This window comes from Aspergillus brunneoviolaceus (assembly GCF_003184695.1).
Source record: "Aspergillus brunneoviolaceus CBS 621.78 unplaced genomic scaffold BO95scaffold_24, whole genome shotgun sequence".
In the NCBI taxonomy this organism is placed as follows: domain Eukaryota; kingdom Fungi; phylum Ascomycota; class Eurotiomycetes; order Eurotiales; family Aspergillaceae; genus Aspergillus; species Aspergillus brunneoviolaceus.
In genome coordinates, this window is record NW_020290754.1 from 399,162 (window position 1) to 418,268 (window position 19,107).

General features: G+C 53.1%; 5 protein-coding genes across 5 annotated transcripts; 3 read left to right on the plus strand and 2 right to left on the minus strand.

Annotated features, from left to right (window-relative positions):
- Nucleotides 1-267: 267 nt before the first annotated feature.
- On the plus strand, nt 268-7,071 carry BO95DRAFT_472688 (cytoskeletal protein-binding protein SLA1). The gene is made up of 10 exons (XM_025589671.1): nt 268-623; nt 699-2,103; nt 3,665-4,658; nt 4,800-4,962; nt 5,025-5,061; nt 5,115-5,452; nt 5,486-5,539; nt 5,564-5,625; nt 5,647-5,699; nt 5,736-7,071. The coding sequence occupies exons 1-10, from the start codon at nt 507-509 to the stop codon at nt 7,007-7,009; spliced, it is 4,497 nt and encodes a 1,498-aa protein (XP_025443515.1). The 5' UTR covers nt 268-506; the 3' UTR covers nt 7,010-7,071.
- A 1,510-nt stretch (nt 7,072-8,581) lies between these two features.
- On the plus strand, nt 8,582-9,868 carry BO95DRAFT_513485 (uncharacterized protein; the record flags this gene model as incomplete). The annotated part of the gene is made up of 5 exons (XM_025591609.1): nt 8,582-8,871; nt 9,055-9,095; nt 9,193-9,297; nt 9,376-9,534; nt 9,657-9,868. The coding sequence occupies 5 exons, from the start codon at nt 8,582-8,584 to the stop codon at nt 9,827-9,829; spliced, it is 768 nt and encodes a 255-aa protein (XP_025443516.1). The 3' UTR covers nt 9,830-9,868.
- Nucleotides 9,869-10,192: 324 nt separating this feature from the next.
- BO95DRAFT_441668 (putative C6 transcription factor) lies at nt 10,193-13,044 on the minus strand. The gene has a single exon (XM_025586231.1). It carries the CDS (start codon nt 12,692-12,694, stop codon nt 10,460-10,462), a length of 2,235 nt encoding a protein of 744 aa, XP_025443517.1. The 5' UTR covers nt 12,695-13,044; the 3' UTR covers nt 10,193-10,459.
- A 301-nt stretch (nt 13,045-13,345) lies between these two features.
- Nucleotides 13,346-16,423, minus strand: BO95DRAFT_452237 (phosphosulfolactate synthase; the record flags this gene model as incomplete). Its single annotated transcript, XM_025588133.1, has 7 exons — nt 13,346-13,999; nt 14,057-14,136; nt 14,197-14,234; nt 14,296-14,333; nt 14,421-14,565; nt 15,225-15,264; nt 16,411-16,423. 7 exons carry the CDS (start codon nt 16,421-16,423, stop codon nt 13,346-13,348), a joined length of 1,008 nt encoding a protein of 335 aa, XP_025443518.1.
- A 986-nt stretch (nt 16,424-17,409) lies between these two features.
- BO95DRAFT_94250 (phosphatase PAP2 family protein) lies at nt 17,410-19,106 on the plus strand. The gene is made up of 3 exons (XM_025592342.1): nt 17,410-17,919; nt 17,982-18,516; nt 18,591-19,106. Exons 1-3 carry the CDS (start codon nt 17,530-17,532, stop codon nt 19,004-19,006), a joined length of 1,341 nt encoding a protein of 446 aa, XP_025443519.1. The 5' UTR covers nt 17,410-17,529; the 3' UTR covers nt 19,007-19,106.
- The last annotated feature ends 1 nt before the right edge of the window (nt 19,107 follows it).

A 19,107-nucleotide genomic window follows, 5' to 3' on the forward strand; every position in this document is an offset into this window, starting at 1 on the left:
GAGTGATGGGTGAGTAAGGAATTGAGGCGTACTTGAATAGTCGAAATATGCCATAATTCCGATTCAAGTGAGAAAGGACATTCACCTGTTTCATCCTACTTTGTGTCTTTATACATAGACATACACAATATTGGTAGCTACAATCCGATCTGTTACTGTAGCGTAGCTGTACCGAATGCTGTATCCATGAGTAGGCACGTGCTGATAAGATAAGACCCCCCGTCGCCCGCCCTCGGGGCTCCATCTTCCAACTGGCACAAGCGATGATGCTATGGCAATGCTGATAGCAGCGCTACGATCATCAGTGTCGGCTTCCTGCCAATAGTCAACGCTGACGAACTGTACTATGTGACTGAACTTACTTGCCTGTTACTTTTCAACCCATCGCCGCAATCCGAAGCCTCAATCTCCATCATCCCCGATAAGGCCAGATCGTCGCATGCGACGCTCCGAGACTCGGGCCAACCTACCAAAAGTCATTTCTATAGAGCTCCATCAAACTCAAGATGGCCCGCCAGAATCGCATTCTCACTTCACTACTCGTTCTGGCAGGTGCTAGCTCAACTGTAGGGGCTAGCAAAAAGTCGTTCAGTGTCCACGATGACCTCCTAGCCTTCCCCCAGGTGCGCTTCCTGACGCTCCTTCCTCGGCCCCGAACTCCCAAACCTGCCTACTAATTGTCCATATTCACATTATAGTTCCAGGTCCTTTTCCCCGACGAATACGTCCTAGAACCCCAGGCTCGGGAGCTTCTTGAAGGCCACAGCAGTCTTTCCTCCTTCGAGAACTCACAAGAAGGAATCTCGGGGCAGAAACGCTCGCAGGTCTATCTCGGATTGAACAACCCTGACTTCGATCAACAAGATGAATCTCCCGATAGCCTCGACACTGGAGATTATACCCTAGAAGAGATGATTCTCGGGGACCAGCGATACCTTTGCCAAATACCGCAGGTGCAGCTTGACGAGCGGGTCAATGGGACGGGGAACGACACAGCCGAAGCTGACGAGCGAAAGGAGCTGGCGCGGGCCACGGACCGTGGTCTGGAGCTACTGCGCGAGATGGAAGGAAAGTGCATGTACTATATCTCCGGCTGGTGGTCCTACTCGTTCTGCTACAAGGAGAAGGTCAAGCAATTTCACGCTCTCCCGTCGGGCAGCGGGGTGCCTAATTACCCACCCATGGAGGATCCCACGACGCAGTCGTTTGTTTTGGGCCGATTCCCACTGGGTGGTGGGAAAGGTGCCGAGGAAGAGGATGACTTCGCACATACGGGAGAATCTACGCACAAGAAGGCGACCGCTAGTACCACTGATGTTGCGGAACTCCAAACTAAAGGCGGATCTCGCTACCTCGTCCAGCGCCTGGATGGTGGCACACGATGTGATCTGACGGGACGACGTCGCAAGATTGAGGTCCAGTTTCACTGTCATCCCCAGTCGACAGACCGTATCGGCTGGATCAAGGAAACAGCTACCTGCTCGTACTTGATGATCATCTACACGCCCCGGCTGTGCAACGATGCCGTGTTCCTTCCACCCCAACAGGATGAGATTCACGAGATTGAGTGCCGGCAGATCCTCACGCCGGATCAGGTATCCGACTGGAAAGCGTTACGGGAGGCCCTCATCGCCCAGGAGCACGCCGAGGATGCCGGCCTGACGCAGGAGCCCTTCCCAGTTGTGGGTGACATCGAAGTTGGGGCGCAGAGATTAGTCGGTTCGGAAGGCAAGAAGATTGAGAAAGGCCGAGTTGCGTCGGCGGGCGAAGCAAAGGTGGATATCGTGGCCAAGCGTGAGAATGGACAAGTGTACCAAAGGACTCGCGAAGAGCTGCTGAAGTACGACATTGACCCGGACAAGTTGGAGGATCTGAAAAAAGGCGTGGACGAGATGGCGGAAGGCAAGGACTGGAAGCTAGAATTGATCACAGTCAACGGCGAGCGTCACTTAAATGTGCTTCTGGAGGAGCCCGAACAGGCGCAGGTGGAAGATGATCAAGGGCCCTCGGTACACGTGACCTCGTTTGGCCCCAGCGATGATCAGTATAAGCTAGACAAGCCAGGCAATGAGGCTGCAGACTCGAAGGCAGCAACCGCAGAGGGTGCTGCAGAAGAACCGTCCGAAAAGTCGGACGAGCCAGAGAAACGACCATCGTCGGAGTCAGATGCCTCCGAAACGGGGAGCGAGGAGGTATTCAAAGACGAGTTGTGATTGTCCATCACATTTTGTGGTTCCCGTCTGCTCAACAGACCTTTTCTGGTCATTGTTTTCTTGTTCGTTATGTTTTTTTCGCCTCCCAGCAGCACCTTCGTGGTTACTAATGCTGGTTGTACAGTTCTAGCCCTATATCCATAGCCTCTTGCATAGTTGATAGCACCGAACGAAGGATAAATTTATCTGCATGGCAACGAAGCTTCCGATACGATGTAACGAAGGCGTACAATTATCTTAAGCCGAGGCAAGCCTGAAAGGAGCCCAATTGTAAAGGAAGTTAATAAAATGTGGAGACGTCATGGAAAGAATTCTTCCAGACGAATGCCCAAACAGGCTGGGCGGCAGTCAGGGGTTGACGACGATGGCATCATTGGGCTTGCTTGTAGCGCTGATATGACACGGTTATTTCCCTCTGGAGGGGCATATTCAGTGGTAATGTGCATTTTATATGCAATGTACTGATTCTTTGTTTTTTTTCCCATTGGGATTCCCTCACCTTTACTCCTGACATCTTCTAAGGTTGTCAAACGTGGGAACGAAAACGTAACCGGTTCCTGTTTGTGCCTTAGGCCTCAGGCCATCAATGATGGAGAAGTGATTGTACGGAGTGAGTAACTGCGTGAGTATCGCAACAACTAATTTAGTGCCAAGGCTAGCCTGGATCCCTCCACTCGGACCAGTTACGTACCTGTTCACCACCACCACCACCAACTGTCCGAATGCACCCTCCGTTACCTTGACCTCCACAGTCACCACCACTACCACCACAAATCTAACCCTTCTAATTCTTCCTTCACCTTTCTCCTCTGCCTTCTTCCTCCCCTTCCTCTCTCTTAACCTTTTCTCCCTCTTCCACCTTTCACTTCTTTATCTTACTTCCCACCTGACGCTGCCCGCTGCGGCCGCAGCACACCCCCATTTCCCCCCCCTCCTCCTCCCCCCTCCCCAGCCCCCTCCCCGGCTCCATTCAACCTTTCAACCTTGACGACAACCCACCATGGGTTTCCTCGGCGTCTACACGGTGATTTACGACTATGAACCCCAAGGGGCAGGAGAATTAGAGCTTCGCGAAGGCGATCTGCTCTGTATTCTAGAAAAAAGTGAGGAGGACAGTTGGTGGAAGGCCAAGAAGAAGGCCGATCGCGACGATGAGGATGAGCCCGAAGGTCTCGTTCCGAACAACTACGTCGAGGAGGTAAGCTCTCATTCCCTGGCTCGATAGTCCATGCCGATAATTCCGCCAATCCCTGGGTGTTCTTTCATCGGCTATGCGAACGATTCCCGTTATCCGGGTGTTCTCGCCTTCAGGGGTAGAGCGGGTGCGGTGGAAGGCGCGACAACACACTGTCCGGTATGAACCGTATTGATGGCTGACGCTCTCATTCCCGACTCACAGGCTCAACCTACGCACACAGCCAAGGCACTCTACGACTACACGCGCCAGACAGACGAAGAGGTCTCTTTCTCCGAAGATGCTGACTTGATTGTGTATGACACCTCCGATCCCGACTGGACGCTAGTGGGTGTCAATGGAGATTTTGGCTTCGCCCCCGCAAACTATATCGAGATCGTGGAAGATGCAGGCCACGCTGCTGCCCCTTCGGCCCCATCGCATGTACCGGATGAATATGAACCGGAACCGGAATATGAACCTGAACCTGAACCCGCGCCTCCCACGCTTCCGCAGCGACCGGTCGTGACCGCGGATGAGGTGAACGAGGCTCGCGCCCCTTCGCCAATCGACACCGTGCAGAACCCTGCTGCTGCTGCCATTGCCAATATCATCCACCAGCAACACGCCTCCCCCGTCGAGTCTGAACCACCCCGCACTGTACCTCCGCCACCTCAGCCGGCGCGTCCGACATACGAACCCGAGGAGGACTATCGCAGGGAACCTTCGCCGCCGCCCCCGGCTCTTCCGCAGCGTCCCCCATCAGAATTCATCTCATCGCCTGTGCGCGTAGAGTCGCCTCGCGAGCCCGTTCAGCCCCGACATGTATCGCTCCGAAGCAATGATAGCGAGGGCCACGTGAAGGAATCTCCTCCCTACAACAGAGTGGGCCATCCTACTCCGCGTTCCCCGTCGGGTTACCATATTTATACTATCAACGAGATGGTCGAGGTCATGGGCAAGCGAAAGAAGATGCCCACGACTTTGGGTATCAATGTTGCAACGGGAACTATCTTCATCTCGCCAGAAGAAGATGGTGCAGTGCAGGAGTGGACGGCGGACAAGCTGACCCACTACTCTATCGAGGGCAAGCACGTCTTCGTGGATCTTATTCGCCCCAGCAAGAGTATTGATTTCCATGCTGGAGCGAAAGATACAGCTCGTGAGATTGTTTCCGCCCTCGGAGAGATTTCGGGTGCATACCGCGCCGAAGGACTCCGGGAGGTCATTGCCGCCGGCACCAGCGGAGGTCAGAAGAAGGGCCAGATTTTGTATGACTTCATGGCGCAGGGCGATGACGAGGTGACGGTGGCAGTGGGCGACGATGTCATTGTTCTCGATGACAGCAAGTCGGAAGAGTGGTGGATGGTGCGCCGTCTCAAGAACGGCAAGGAGGGTGTGGTTCCGAGTAGTTACATCGAGATTACAGGTACCGTCACCAGCCCGCCACCGGGGGGTGCTGAACCAGGCTTGTCCACAGTGGAGAAGAACCGCATGGAAGAAGCACGTCTCACAAAGGAGGCGTCCCGGAAATCGAAAACCGACTCGATGGCGGCGGATATGCGAAGTCCGGAGGTATGTTTCGTGCACGCCATGGCACCATTCTAAAGAAGGAAGAGATGCTAATATTGCTCTAGCGCCAGAAACGGGACAGCAAATCTAGCCACAAATCGAGTAAGTCCTGACTTGTCCGTACCAATGTGTCTACGATTGACCAAGTTGCACAGAACCCGATCCTACGAAGGTTAGACAATGGACCGACCGCACGAAGACTTTCACCGTTGAGGCCCAGTTCATCGGGTTGATGGACGGTAAAATTCACTTGCACAAACAGAATGGGATCAAGATTGCCGTGCCCATCATGAAGATGTCGGTAGAAGACCTGGAATACGTCGAAAAGCTGACTGGAGCCTCTCTGGACGAAGACAAGCCTTTGTCTGACATCAAGCGCCGTTCTCAGCGCATTGAGCCCGAAAAGACTCGAAGCTCGTCTGACGGCAAGCAGAATGGTGCTTCTTTCCAGCAGTCTGACTACGATTGGTTCGACTTCTTCCTGAAGGCCGGTGTTGGCCCTCATCAATGTGAACGGTATTCACAGAACTTCATCAAGGACTCCATGGATGAGGGAATCCTTCCGGACATCACCCCCGAAGTCCTGCGCACCCTTGGATTGAAGGAGGGCGATATCCTGCGGGTAATGCGCTACTTGGACAACATGTTTGGCCGGACAGGTGCCAAGTCTAAACTGCGTAACGTCAGCTTCGGAGGCGAGGAAGTCATCGACGAGGAAGGGGCTGGCGGCCTTTTCTCTGGTCCTGGGGGGATGCTGCGCAATAACACTCGGAAAGGCAGACCTGCACCTAATACGCCAGCAAGCGATGTGGTTGACCCGAAGGCCTTCGAGCAGAAGGATGGCTCGAAGCCTGCCGAGCGCAGTGACACTCCGCCTGCCTCTGCAACTGCGCCGGAACCATCAGTGCAAAAGGGCTTCGACGACGATGCCTGGGAAGTCAAGCAACCCAAACAGGCTCCCACCACTGCTGCTCCCGCTGCGCCGGCGACTACATCAAGCCCCCCTCCGGCTGCGTCTACACCGACTACGAGCCAACCTCCGGCTGCACAACCGCTTACAGGTGCAATGGCAGAGCTCTCTTTACTTCAGGCTCCCCTTCAACCCACCCCGGCGCCTGCCCCCGCGCCTGCGCCTCAGTCGCCGCCCGCAGCGCCACCGGCCATTCAACCTCAACCTACCATTCAACCTCAGCATACGATTCAGCCTCAGCCTACCATCCAACCTCAGCCCACTGCTGTGCCTGCACCCCAACTACAGCCGCAGGCGACGGGTGCTTCACCTAGTTTCTTCGCACAGCTCGGACAGCCACAGGCCGCTCAAGCCTTCAATCCTCAGGTAACCGGGTTCCAGTCGGCTGCAAGACAGCGTCCACAAGCGCCACAAACCCCACTGGGAGGCAATTCGTTGCTCCCACCCCCGCCTCAACGACCTCTCTCAGCCCCTCAAAATTTCCCTCAGCAGCCGAGCTCATTTGGGCTCCCTACACTGCAGCCTCAGCTGACTGGGGTTCCTCAATCGGGCCCGCAGATTGCCCCGCCGGGTCAAAGCTTGGCCGAGCTGAATCAACAACGGTTCCAGCCATCCCTGCAACAGCCTCAACCGACCGGATTCATGCCGCAAGCTCAACTCCAGAACGGGCTGATGCCGCAGCCAACCGGGTTCCAGCCGCAATCGCAATTTGGAATCCAGCAGCAGCAGCAGCAGACTGGCTATCCTGGCTTGGCACCGCAACCGACCGGGTTTGGGGGTTTCCAGCCACAGCCGCAGCAGCCAATGCAGACAGGCATCAATTCGGTCCTGCCGCCGCCTTTGCAGCCTCAACCCACTGGCATGAACGGTTTCAGCAGTATGCCATACAGTGGACCAGCTCCGCCATTGCCACCTATCCCTCACCAGCCGACTGCTACACCACTGCAGCCCCAGAAGACTGGCCCCGCCCCTCCCATCCGATTCGGTGTGAAGCATGACGCTCCTAAGAAGCTGGCCCCGCAGCCGACAGGCCTCCGAGCCAACCTTGCGCAAGCTAGTAAGTTCAGCCTTCAACAATGACCCCACACTTACAGATTTCTGACCAGTACACTACTTTCTAGCACCTACCAATCCGTTCGGGTTCTGATCCGGATATGTACATACACTTTTCTTCTTGGCGGCATTCCTATACAACCACGCTGCTCTTTCTTGCTGGCGGGAATGGCATGCACATCGCGCATAGACGATGCCGCTTTTATCTAATTCCCTCTTTTCTGCGACTCCCACCGCTACTACGCGTATGGGACGTGGCTTGGTCCGTCAGATATATGCAATGAGTTCAGAAGCGATGTTTCGACTCTCGCCTCCCTCACACCGCTTTCTTAGAATTTTCGTCTCGTACCCCGGTGCCGGACTCTATATGTAATTTTGGACGCTCGATGTCAGTCAGTTGTCTTTTAGAGGACAATTCTGTTTAATGTGTGAACAGCAGTTGCCCGCTCGAGAGATAAAGACTGATCGCTCGACCAACCAACCGCCTTTCTCTATATATGATTCTGGTTCCCTTTACTCTTCTCCCACCTGTTTTCATGATCGTGCTATTTGGCCCTGTGTTATGGTCTGTGTCTCTGCTTGTTTGATTGGAGGTGCTGCGTTCCCTATCCCATTTTCCTTTTCCATTGACTTGATATTGTCTTCGCAAATGTGGTTTGCTGTTTTCCGCGAAAGTCTGATTCGTGGCTACCCCCCATGGGCACCCTAATCTGGTTTCTCCCTTGCCACGCTACCATCTTTGCCATTCATGTACGGTACATATAGGTTGTGGTCCGACAGAATATGGAATATTGTTCATCTACCAACGACTTGAGATGATTGATCTATTGTATGGTACGGTAGGCGGCATATCCGTCAGTCAGTGGCAGATGCTTGACCTGGCCGATCTGCCGTCTTCCCGTGTGGCGTTCCCGCCGATAACCATAACTATAAGTAAACAAGTCTGGTTCTGGTCATCACTTAGTTTTCTTAGCTTTCTTTCCATACATAGACGTTTCAAAGACTGGTTCTGCTTTCAATGCTATATACATCAGGTATCTTGTCTCTGCTACCTGAATTGCGACACGACCATCACATTCAGGGGTTTACATGAGATCGGAGGGCCACGTGAGCCCATAAAAAGAAGATATAGTGGAGGTCTTTAGAATTACATGCCCTCCGGAGAAGTTGAACAATTTTGGAGTCATGTTTCGATTTAAGACATTTCAAGACAGAGCTTAAATCTGACAGTGGTGACACCTGCAGCTGCACCCGAGTCCCTGACGACAATACCCAAATGACTTGAGTTTATTATCCGTAGCAACTACAGCTGAGCTGCTTGACTTGCCCTATTAACTTTGGGCGCCATCCGGTTTTTCGAGAAGGCTGTTGATCAACAAGCCGACTCTCATTCGCTGAATTTCCGTTCTTGTAAAGTGTCATTGTCATTCATTTCTGGTGCTTTGCAACTGTATCTCACTCCATGTTTTCTTTTTTGAACCACGCCAATTCACTCCACTCCTGTCCGATTGCTAGCAATCGCAAGATCGACAACGACAACAACGACAACAACGACAGAAGAAGAAGAAGAAGAAGAAGAAGAAGAAGAAGAAAAGCAAGATGCGCTACACATACATCACCCTCGCCCTCGCCCTCGGCAGCATCGCCGCCTACAGCCCCGACTCATGGACCTTCGGATACGGCTTCTACTTGGGCCCCCCGGCCCACGGCCAGATCACCAAGGCCACATACTCGATCGCCGCGCCCGGAGTCCCCCAAGGGACGACGGTGAAGGACCCCCGCGACGAGGTCTGGACCTCCATCTGGATCGGGGTGTCCGCCACGCAGGGCGACGCGAGCAACAGTCTCTATCAGCCGTTGTTCAATTGGTCGCCGGACCAGAAGTCCCAGTATGTTTACTTTTCGGTTCTGCAGTGTATCTATGGTATGGTGTTGCTGGGATTTCTGTCCCTGTGTCTACGATATTGTATTGCCGGGATTTCTGTCCCGGTGTGTATACTGTTGTTAAGATGAGGCGAGAAGTGTATGTGTGGAGAGACGCTGATATGGCGTGTGGTTTGTGTGGAACGTAGGGGCTGTTCGGCTGGAGCGGAGGAGTGGTGCGTGGCTGCTAGTACGTATACTTCGGGTGAGTGTCCCTGGCCCGTTTCTCTATGTGTCTCTGCAGAATCCCAGAGAGTAGATGGCTAAGTGAATGGAACCCATACTAGCCGGCCAAGTTGCGCAGCCGTACGTCCCCGTGGCGAAGGATGCGCCGGTCGATTTCGAGAGTCAGTTGACCCGACCCACCTTTTCCATCTACACGTTTGGCCTGCGTCAGCGAGAGAGAGCAACGAAATGCCTCCGAACTGACCACCACCCTCCAACCATCGGAGCTCACCCAAGAGAAACAGTCACCGTCCAAAATCAGAACCAAGTCCACCAATCCGTCCGCATCGCCGACACCCTCGTCTCCCAGCAGACCGACCCCCTCACCAAACCCCTGCAGTACCTCTACTCCGCCGACGAATGCTACACCGGGTCGGGCACCTGCGGCTCGTTGCCGGGCTATAGTGCGTCCCTTGCCTTGCCTGCTCTTGCCCTGTTCTCCTCTCTCCTCTCTTTCCTTTCTTCTATGCTCCAGGGCGAAAAAAAAGGTGACTTCCCAGATAGCTGATGAGCTCCTGCATGCTAGGCTGGACCAATATTACCATCGTCCTCAGCGAGGCTGACCCGCTGTTCGGGCAGACCTTGTCTTTGGTGGGCGCGACGAGTAGTCCTCGCGGCTTCTTGACCGCGGATGGGGGCAGTGTGTGGCATGCGGAGGTGGTGGGGATTTCCGTGGATGATTTTGGGGCTACGCATTAGGGAGGTTTCTTTCTTTCTTTCTTGGGTTAGGTTGTGGGGTCAGGGGGGAAGGGGTTGATTGTGGGGTGTGGTGGGAATGATAGAGAGTTGCGAAGGGGGTGAATGCGGGGATTGGGCTTTGTTGGGGGGGCTTGTATACGATATACAATTCGCTGTATAGAGTGGAAGACTGGGTGGAGGCGTGGCGTTTGTGTCGTTCTCAGATGTCTTGTCTTGTGATTTCTGCCCCTAAAGGCTCGCAGGGTTGGCTGTTGCTGTTGGGATTAGATTGTATGGAGCCAGCATCAGGGCTCCAATGGACCTACAGCCGAGCCTGACGCTGTTTTAATATCACATGATATTCCAAACAGGAGGAGACGGTGCCTCTATGTAAATGCATGGATTCGCTATCTGCATGAAGGTAGGTATGTACAGACAGAAGTAAAAATAAAGAGGATATACATGGAATCGACCCCAAGCTAATCGTCTGAACGCCAGGTTCCAGATCCAAAAACGCCAGAAGATGGGAGTCGGGCATGCTATGTTCATGAAGATGTCGTAAATAACCTGTCCCAAGAGACAGGTGGTAAAAGTGATGGCGAACGTGTACATTCGATAAGGTGTACACCGAAAAAGATAACCTCCCCAAATCTAGGCGTCTTCCCAGAGACCAAACACGGGAAGATCCTCAGCCATATACAGAAGGCCATTGTCCGGCATAATCACATCAGACAGCGGCGTATGGCCACCCGGGACCTCAGAAGGCAAAGCGCCAGACGGGATGGTCCCGCCGGGGGATGAGCCAATGGGAATCCCCGTCGTGGTGAGCGTCGAAACGGCCGTATCGTATGGAAGAGGAGGTGCGCCCTGGGTGCCATACAGGGTCTCCCAAATGTCGTTATCCACTTGGCCTGGAGCCGCGGTGGTGGCCGTAGTCATGTTGGAGGGATGAGGTAGTGTTGGTCCCCCGGCCACTTTCTCGGGAGAGAGCGGTGACAGGACGGCTGCTGGATCGCCGCGTCGGCTTGACGGAGTATTGGCATCTGCTGCGGCCGAGGGCTCATCCGAAGTGCCGACCTGGCCGAAAAGCTGGTCCACTTGACGACTACGGCGCTCCATCCACTGACGATTTCGTCGACGGACATACTCGGCCACCGCCGCGCGGAGATACTTGATGATCTGGTAGAAGCGACATGCATGAGGATCATGCGGCACGAACAAGCCAAGAAATCGTTCGGCCTTTTCCATCCCCTCCTCCAACGGGAGTAGGTTGTCGTAGTCTGCAAAGAATGCTGCGCCTAGCACCACAGCTGAGTTGAAGACGGAGTTAATCAGGAAGGGCAACCGGCGAGGGAGATTGCTGTAACGAGCAAGACCATCCACAATGTTGAGACCTCGTAAGGCTGAGTAGACGCATGCATCGGCAAAGAGTGCGATCCGAGAATTGGTGGTCCTGGTGTCGCCGGAGCTTGTAGAATCAGATTTACTTCGCACATACTGCGAGACCCGAAAAACAAGAAACGGACGAGTCAGAAGAATGATCGACCAGTAGTACGACCCGAATACATGCGCTGCGGCTAAGGTTTCTTCTAGATTCTTTGATTCTAGCCGTTCTGTCTGCACCTGCAGAAACATAGGCAGGTTACGGACCCAGGTTCGATGTTGGTTCGAGATAGCATCAGCCACGGTGAGCGATACTACCTGCCGCATATAGACTTCGGTCAAAATCCGTTCGAAGATGCGGCACAAAGAAACGACGGTCATAGATAATTGTTCTTCGGGTTCGAGACGCTGTTGATCCGCCGGAAGACCATCGTCGCGAAGGTCATAATCGAAGTCCAAGGTAGCCGGCGGCCGTCCTAAAGAGGCACTGAGGTAAAGGTCCATCATACGAAGACTCTTCCAGACGCGCTCGCGGGCCCGTCGCTCCCGAGTGCAGAACAGCGAATTGGCATCTTTCCTATGGATACCAACCGCATATGCCGCCCGGAGCGCGATGCCAAGGTTCATGAAGGCGCCATTGCGCCGACACGCACCTAGCATGTACATGGATATCAAGACATAGGATTGAATAGTGTAGATACTGGGGGTTTCGGTGAATGCAGAGAACGCTAATTGACGTCCACTGATGAAGTATTGTTCTGCCAGGGTCTGGTTGGTGTCTGACACCTGTGCGCCAATTGCGAGCACCAGGTAGAAGATCGAGCTGACCGTGTCTTCGTCACCAGTAGGGTTTCCCACCCAGTTGGCAAGGCGCGGGTGAAATTCGTTGAGATCAAAAAGGTCTAGCAGTGGGCTGGTAGCAAGAACGTATTGACGCGCCAACCGCTGGGCCTCCTCGTTGCTGGGAGGGGCGATCAAGGGCCCTGTCTGTGTCGAAGAACTATTTTGGAAAGCCTCCAGCATTGAATGTCGCGAGTTATCTTCCGTGAAATCACAGCGGCCGATCGACGAGGAGACGATGCGACGGACGCTCTGCAAGAAGGATAAGCTTGCAGAATCACCAATGTACATGAACTTTCCCTGTCCGTCACGCAAAAGCCTAGCCACCTTTGGCACCGGCGCTGTGCCATCCTTATCGTCCGCCACCTGTTGTTCCAATGTTGCACTACGGTCTTCGAGCGAGTTCAGAAGTCGGTCCATGGCCGTCTGCCGCTGCGGGGTTGGGACGAGGTGTTCGCTGAGAAGCATGGTCTCTTTGGGGGTGTTGCTTGGCTTGAGCAAGCGGGCGGGCTTGTCGGAGAAATGACATTCGGATTCTTTGCGACGTTGGACGCAGATTGTACATGGCTGCTCTCCGTTGCATTTCTGCTTCCGTCGCTTGCAACTATCGCAAGCTCTCCTGCACCGGAGTCGAGCACCGGGAGCCGTGCTTGCCCGCGGCATAATGAAGCATGTATTCAGAGGAGCTTGAATCGAGCCGTCGAGGGCGCGAGATGGCGCTAAAGAAAGGATGCAAGGCAGGCAGGCAGGCAGGTAGAAAAAAAGGTGAGGATCCTTCTAGGCTCTAAGCGTAAGCAGTAGGCTAGCTAATTAGATCGGCTAGCGATGGGCTTAAGCTGGAAACCCAAACTAAACTAGTCAATAGTGGCGTGCAACATCTCCTGTTCGCTAGCTCGGGCAATCCTCAGAACCAGTGGGACGCGTGAAAGCTTGCTGTGAAGCGAGATCGACACCACAGGCAGCATTGCCTTTTTGTTTTCCCCGATTTGCGGTGGAAAGTTGGGAAAGTTGGGGGGGGTTCGGCGGAGGAGAGGAGCATTGAACCAGACGGAGAGAAGAGGGGGGAGATGGATCTTTCCGTGCATGACTCAGCTGCACGATGCGAACTTGACTGCATCGGGTAATGACGTGCGCTCCCCCCGATCAACTTCTCCTTTACCTCCGAGCTGGAAATCTCCCACTAATGGAGACGTCCAAGTACAATTTGCACCAGGACAATGATCCCGACCAGATGCACGTACATTAGTTCAATTTGACTACTACTACTATGTCAATACCCTGATTGGCCACGCCACCAACCTCACATGACACTCATTACTCAGGTCGGAAAGAGACAATCTTTCCCCAAGTGTCGGCCGTGCCCCAAATCCCATGGCGCAAACACGATAACTGCACAATCTGACTGTGGTCGACAAACAAGTTGACATCAATGCCGAATTCTCGAATGTACCAGTTGAAGACCTTCGGGTCTGCTGCCTCGAACATGACGCCTTCCGAGGGAAGCTCTTTCATGATCTTCGATACCACATCGGTCCGCCACGATCCCACATTCTCGGTGATGCCCTCCGACTCGATCATCAAGCGCTCGACGCCTGCGTCGAGGAATTTCCGGCCCAGGTTCACCAACTTCGACGGATCAGACGTGCCTATAGCTTCCAGCCCTGCCGCGGGGGTGTCGCCCCCGGCACCGAACTGAATCCCTAACTCGGGCTTCGCTTTCAGCTTGTAGGAGTGGACCTTGTCAACGAGGCGGAGCCAGTCGTCTTCGGGGATGGATAAGAAGCCCGATGAGAGCTCGATGACATCGAACCTAGAGTAGAGAGAATGGATCAGATGTGTTGCAGAGACGAGGTAACTGGGCTTGTTTACTTGGGAGTATACGCACCCAAGGTCCTTGCACTTGCGAAGGTACTTATCAAACACGGCGTTTGCATCGGGATGAGTGAGTAGATGCTCAGCCCAACCGCCCTAAGGAGTGTTTAGCTAGCTTCCAGGAAGACAACAGTATCATCTATCCCGGCTTACTGTGGAGACATAGACTCCGTGGTCGTGAGCGAGATCAATTAACTCCTTCAAAGGCCTTTCTGGGAAAAGAGAGAATGACCCTATTTGACTGGCTTAGCCTCTATCGTCCAGGAGCAAGCTGAGTAGCTGGAGCTGATTACCTCCTGCAAACTTCAAGCCGTCCACATGTGTTCCCATGCTTTTGGTGGTAGTTGTCAGCAGCAAAATCTCTCCAATGCCTACACGGTCGAGCGGCTCACGTCTCCAGCACATCTGCTAGGTATCGTTTCCCCATGGCCTGTACTTCTAATCAGCTCCTTATGGGTCCTTAGAAGCACACGACACTCCAGATATGCTAAGGACTAAGGCTGGATAACCGGCATACAGTATAGTATGGGCCCCTGATTTCGGTAACACCCTTGGTCCTCGGTTTGGGTGGTCTGGGGTTTGACCGTGCAAACCCGAATCCATTCTTCTTATCCTGGAGCAGCGTGATCTCTTTTTTTGCCGATGTGGATGAAGAATAACATCTTGTGGGCAGTACCGGCACCGAGGCTGAGGCGCTGGGAAGCTGTCGCAACGCAAAATTGATATTACTTCGCAAAGTGGAGGCAGGAGCGACGCGAGGGAGCGGTGCAAACATATTGAGGGTGAGTACTGATTATACAGAAAGACTAAAGCTATGTGTTGCGAGACAAGAGGAGTAGGGAAGTGGATTTCTCAAGAATCAATTGTGTACGGGCTTTTGGTTGCATTGAAGATTGACGTAAACAAGATCTCATCCTCCTCCTGGGTGAGAGGCATGGCGTGATTGGCTCGAGGGCATGTCAATCAATCAATTGTGTGGGGGTTTCTCTACCTAACGTACCCAGTAAACACCGATCCAAGAGTTCTGGGATCTTTGAGTCTAGAATGGGAGAACGCAAATCCTCGGACAAAGGAGCACAGTGTAACGAAAGTGGGGGGTGGTTTAACAATAGCAGCTAACGCTAGCATGACGTCATCAGTAGGAGACAAGTCCTCGGTCAATTTCCTGGCCCTGGAGGAAAGATGCTCCTTTTAATGATTTATAAATCATCAAATGATAACTAAGGACCAGAACTTAATGAAGCTATCCCAAATCACAACAAGTACTTCTCACGAGAAACAAGCTTGTCTCTCCTGCTGCTATGCTGTACTTGGCAGGCACCCTGGATCATCAGGGCGGGTCAATCCCTTAGTTTGAGAGTCTCCATTAGTCAGTAAGGCCGACCGAAGGGTCTTTCAACGGATTCGGATCTAGGCCGCGGCGCTGAACCTTGGTGGTGAGCCGGTTTTGGCAATAAAACCAGTTGGAATCATGGATCCGATTCACTGCACCGTTCTCAGGATGGAACCACTTAACTACTCCGTAGCTAGTTAGGGATACCCGCTGACTGAGCTTCACTTGCACGGAGTTCGGCGTCAGCGGAAACTGGGAGCGGACGAGCTGAGTTCCGGGTGCCGACACTGGACATTATTAATGCACACAAAGTCTTAGTTATGACGGACCTTGGGGAATTTGCCAATTCGGAGGTATTGGCGGCTTGGCTTGGGCGGGCGCTCGGAAGCGGACCAAGTGGCTCCAGCCGTGGCCGATGCGAAGACTCATGCTAGGCGCTAAGCACGGGTTTTTTTTTCCTTCTCTCGTACGTAAAGTACTTGGTCGGACCGCTTCAGGCGAGTACAATAATTAAGCTCATAATTTTATACCGGTGATATGAGAATGCCGACTCAGTCGTTGAGCAAATCTGATGTACTGAGCAATGTTGACTTGGGCGGACATGAGTATATACAGTAAGTAGGAAGAGTGCGTACTGTACCGTGTACCAGTCAGTACACTGTTGGGCAAGACAAGGCTGGACAAGGCTGAACAATCCGGGGAGGTGATATTCACTGATCGACGCATAGGCCTCTCTCTGCTACTGGGTCGGGTTTCGTACACGCTTGCAACCTTCAAATATGGACGATACTACTGCTATACGAGATACATATATGTAGAGGCATGCAATGCTATGACGAGGATTGAGGAGGATAACAAATCAATAATCAGCGCCGACCGGCTTATCGACTCTGGGATAACCCAGCTGTGAGTAATCAGAATTGAAGGGAGACCCTCCATCCCGTGACCATGTGATGTCTTACCTGGTTTGGGGAAAGAAAGCAGCAGTGCCACAGGTGGTGGGCAGCTCAGTGCTGGTGCTGCAAGATCCCGTTCCACCAACCATTGGTTGTTTCCCTTGTTTTCCTCGGTTTGGTACTACTAGGTAGTGGGGCGACCAGCTTCCATTCTGTAATGAGTATTACTAGTCAATACCGAGACGATACCTATAAGTACTTCTCCTACAGGGAGGTACTTGGGCTGACCATCCATTCACAACATACTCAGTTGGAGATTTGTTCACCGCTGAACTACCCGAGGTGTGTTGGCCATCATCATAGATGGATCATACAGTCACTCCAGCGTAGTTGTGATCATATTTCGAGTAGTTCTTAGTAGTTCTTCAGAGCAAGCTTGAGATTCATGAGCCCGTACAGTAAGAGAGAGATATGACTTGTACTTTTTGCTGACCATAGAAGGTGAAATCTATCACAATCTCTTCACTCGAACTAGGACGAGCCAGTCATGTACAAATACTACCATGCCAAGGTAGACTATGGTCTGGAAACCCGATGTCTCAAAAGAGAAGAAAAGAAAAGAAAAATAACACCCGGCTTCCGGTAGCTCCGATAACTCCAAACCACTAATCTATAGCGGTCGCCTGCTTTCCTTGGTTGCCCTTCCCTGGCTCCAGCATGTGTTAATTGTCACGACATATGCACAGAATAGCTACCGGTCAGGCAGGCCTCCGTGAGCAGGTCTCGTTATTGAGCTTCTTTCACCTCGCATGGTTCCTCTTCTTCTTCCCCCACCCACCCCCCCCTCCCCCCCCACTCGAAATTTGACTAGGTCCAAGTACTGTACTATCTCGCCAAGTTCAAAGCTCTTTCTTACCTTTTGACTTTCTTATACTTAAAATCCTAAGATACTTAAAGCATGGACTTGCCCTGAACCAAGAGGAAGTGGGCAGAATACGTAAGTGGAGGTTAGGTACCTACATGAATACCCTTCCCGTACATACTGTGCATACATACATAACCAGCGTCTCAACCAGCAGGTAAGCGTGACATCTTTCCCAGTTTCCTTTTCCCATCCCTCTCTCATCTTACGTCTTACCTCGCTTCGAATCCACATCACCTTCTCTCAGCTTGCCTCCCTCGATACCTGTACCTAAAATGCTAGCACCCTCTCTTGCAACTTAACTTCTTTTCTCTCAGTCGCTCATACTATCACAGCCGCTCATCCTCTCGAACCACGACACTCCCTTCCTCCATCCGCCTCGCCTAGATTCTTAGTCTTAGTTCTCTCCCTTGGTCCTGGATCATTCTTCCGCCACTAGCCAGACCAGCGCATTCCTTTTCCGCTTCCATTCATCATGGGCGTAGGGGCCATTCTAGAACCTCTGACCGTCATCGTCCTCCTCTTCGGAGGCACTTGGATCAACCGAAGTACAGGGTCATTTCCTCCCCGGAGACCTCGTCGCACTTCCAATGTCGTTTCGCGTGATTCCTCTCCTGGCGCAATCGAGTCCGGCGTCTCTACCCCCACTGTCAAAGATACTCTACTAAACCGCCGTTCTTCATCTTCTTCGTCGCTCCCGCAGCTCGGTCAGACTGGTTGGCGCAAGAGACAGATCGGGCTCTTTAACTCGACCTTCGAAGTCACGTCTCCAGACACCACTGTTTTTCATGATCGGTTACTCAGTCGCTTGCTCCGCAAGTTTCCCTTTCTTGTCGAGTGCTGGTACTGGGCGCTTGTGTACTGGGTATGGTTGAACCTGCATTCCCGCTCGCGACTCAGACCGGAAGACTAACCTACTGGATACAGACATATCAGTTGGGTCGCGCGTTCACTGCTGTTACTCTCAAAGATGATACAGTCGATGTGGCGCGCAAACATGCACTGCGATTGATACAGATTGAGGAGGCACTGGGCTTGTTTTGGGAGGTTTCCATCCAAGAATACTTTCTTCGTCATCCCACTCTCATGACCTGGACCAACTGGATCTATTCGTTCATCCACATTCCTGGAACAATCGCCTTTCTCGTCTGGCTGTACTATTTCACCATCACAAGGAACCGATCCGACGAGTCGCAACCAGGAAAACCGCGCGGGCTAGTGAGCGGCTCACCCGCGGGGTCTCATCTATATCAGGCCCGGCGCCGAACTCTTGCCGTGTGCAATCTGCTTGCCTTTGTGGTTTTCACTCTGTGGCCCTGTATGCCGCCTCGTCTGCTGAGCGACAAAGATGCGAAGGGGCCCGACGCAGCCTTGGGCCGTAGCTACGGGTTTGTTGATACTGTGCATGGAGTCAACGGCGCGGGCAGCGTCTGGACCGAGAATCGCTTCTGCAATCAGTATGGTAAGTCTTGTGGTCTTGAAGACCAGCTAGGCGTCCTGGGCTATTTCAGAACAACGTCACTGACTGTGTGCTAGCCGCCATGCCTTCGTTACACTTTGGCTACTCCCTCATGATTGGTCTCACCATCATGACCATCCCGCTGCCGCCACATCAGCGTCGCCGCACCCGCGTGGCCATTGGTCCTTTGAAGCTGCAGCTTCCTTCGTGGCGTCGGCTGGGCTGCCTCGCTCTGGGCTTTGCCTATCCTTTTGTGATCCTGGCCGCTATCGTCGCCACCGCGAACCACTTCATCTTGGACGCGATTGCCGGTGCAACGGTATGCGCTCTCGGATGGAGATTCAACGGAATCCTCTTGAATCTGCTACCCCTGGAAGATTACTTTCTGTGGGTGGTTCGTATTCACAAGCCAGCATCGAACACCACGGACGGACTCGAAGACGCAGTCGGCTGGGTCGACGATGGCATTTCCGAACACACCTCTCTCCCTTAATGCAGCGACAGTCGGGAGGTGATCCCCTCCTGCCCACTTTGCCTGTCCTAGAGCTTGATGATACCCTTGCATATGCAACATTAATGTCTATGAACCCCACT

What these genes read in the sequence shown, in the direction of transcription:
- BO95DRAFT_472688 (XM_025589671.1), top strand. Translation starts at nt 507, where the DNA reads ATGGCCCGCCAGAATCGCATTCTCACTTCACTACTCGTTCTGGCAGGT. An exon ending in CAGAAGAAGGGCCAGATTTT is followed by an intron (nt 4,659 to 4,799) that starts GTATGACTTCAT and finishes GGTTCCGAGTAG; the next exon opens with TTACATCGAGATTACAGGTA. An exon ending in CGGATATGCGAAGTCCGGAG is followed by an intron (nt 4,963 to 5,024) that starts GTATGTTTCGTG and finishes ATATTGCTCTAG; the next exon opens with CGCCAGAAACGGGACAGCAA.
- BO95DRAFT_94250 (XM_025592342.1), top strand. Translation starts at nt 17,530, where the DNA reads ATGGGCGTAGGGGCCATTCTAGAACCTCTGACCGTCATCGTCCTCCTC. An exon ending in ACTGGGCGCTTGTGTACTGG is followed by an intron (nt 17,920 to 17,981) that starts GTATGGTTGAAC and finishes TACTGGATACAG; the next exon opens with ACATATCAGTTGGGTCGCGC. An exon ending in TCGCTTCTGCAATCAGTATG is followed by an intron (nt 18,517 to 18,590) that starts GTAAGTCTTGTG and finishes ACTGTGTGCTAG; the next exon opens with CCGCCATGCCTTCGTTACAC.
- BO95DRAFT_441668 (XM_025586231.1), bottom strand. Translation starts at nt 12,694, where the DNA reads ATGCCGCGGGCAAGCACGGCTCCCGGTGCTCGACTCCGGTGCAGGAGA.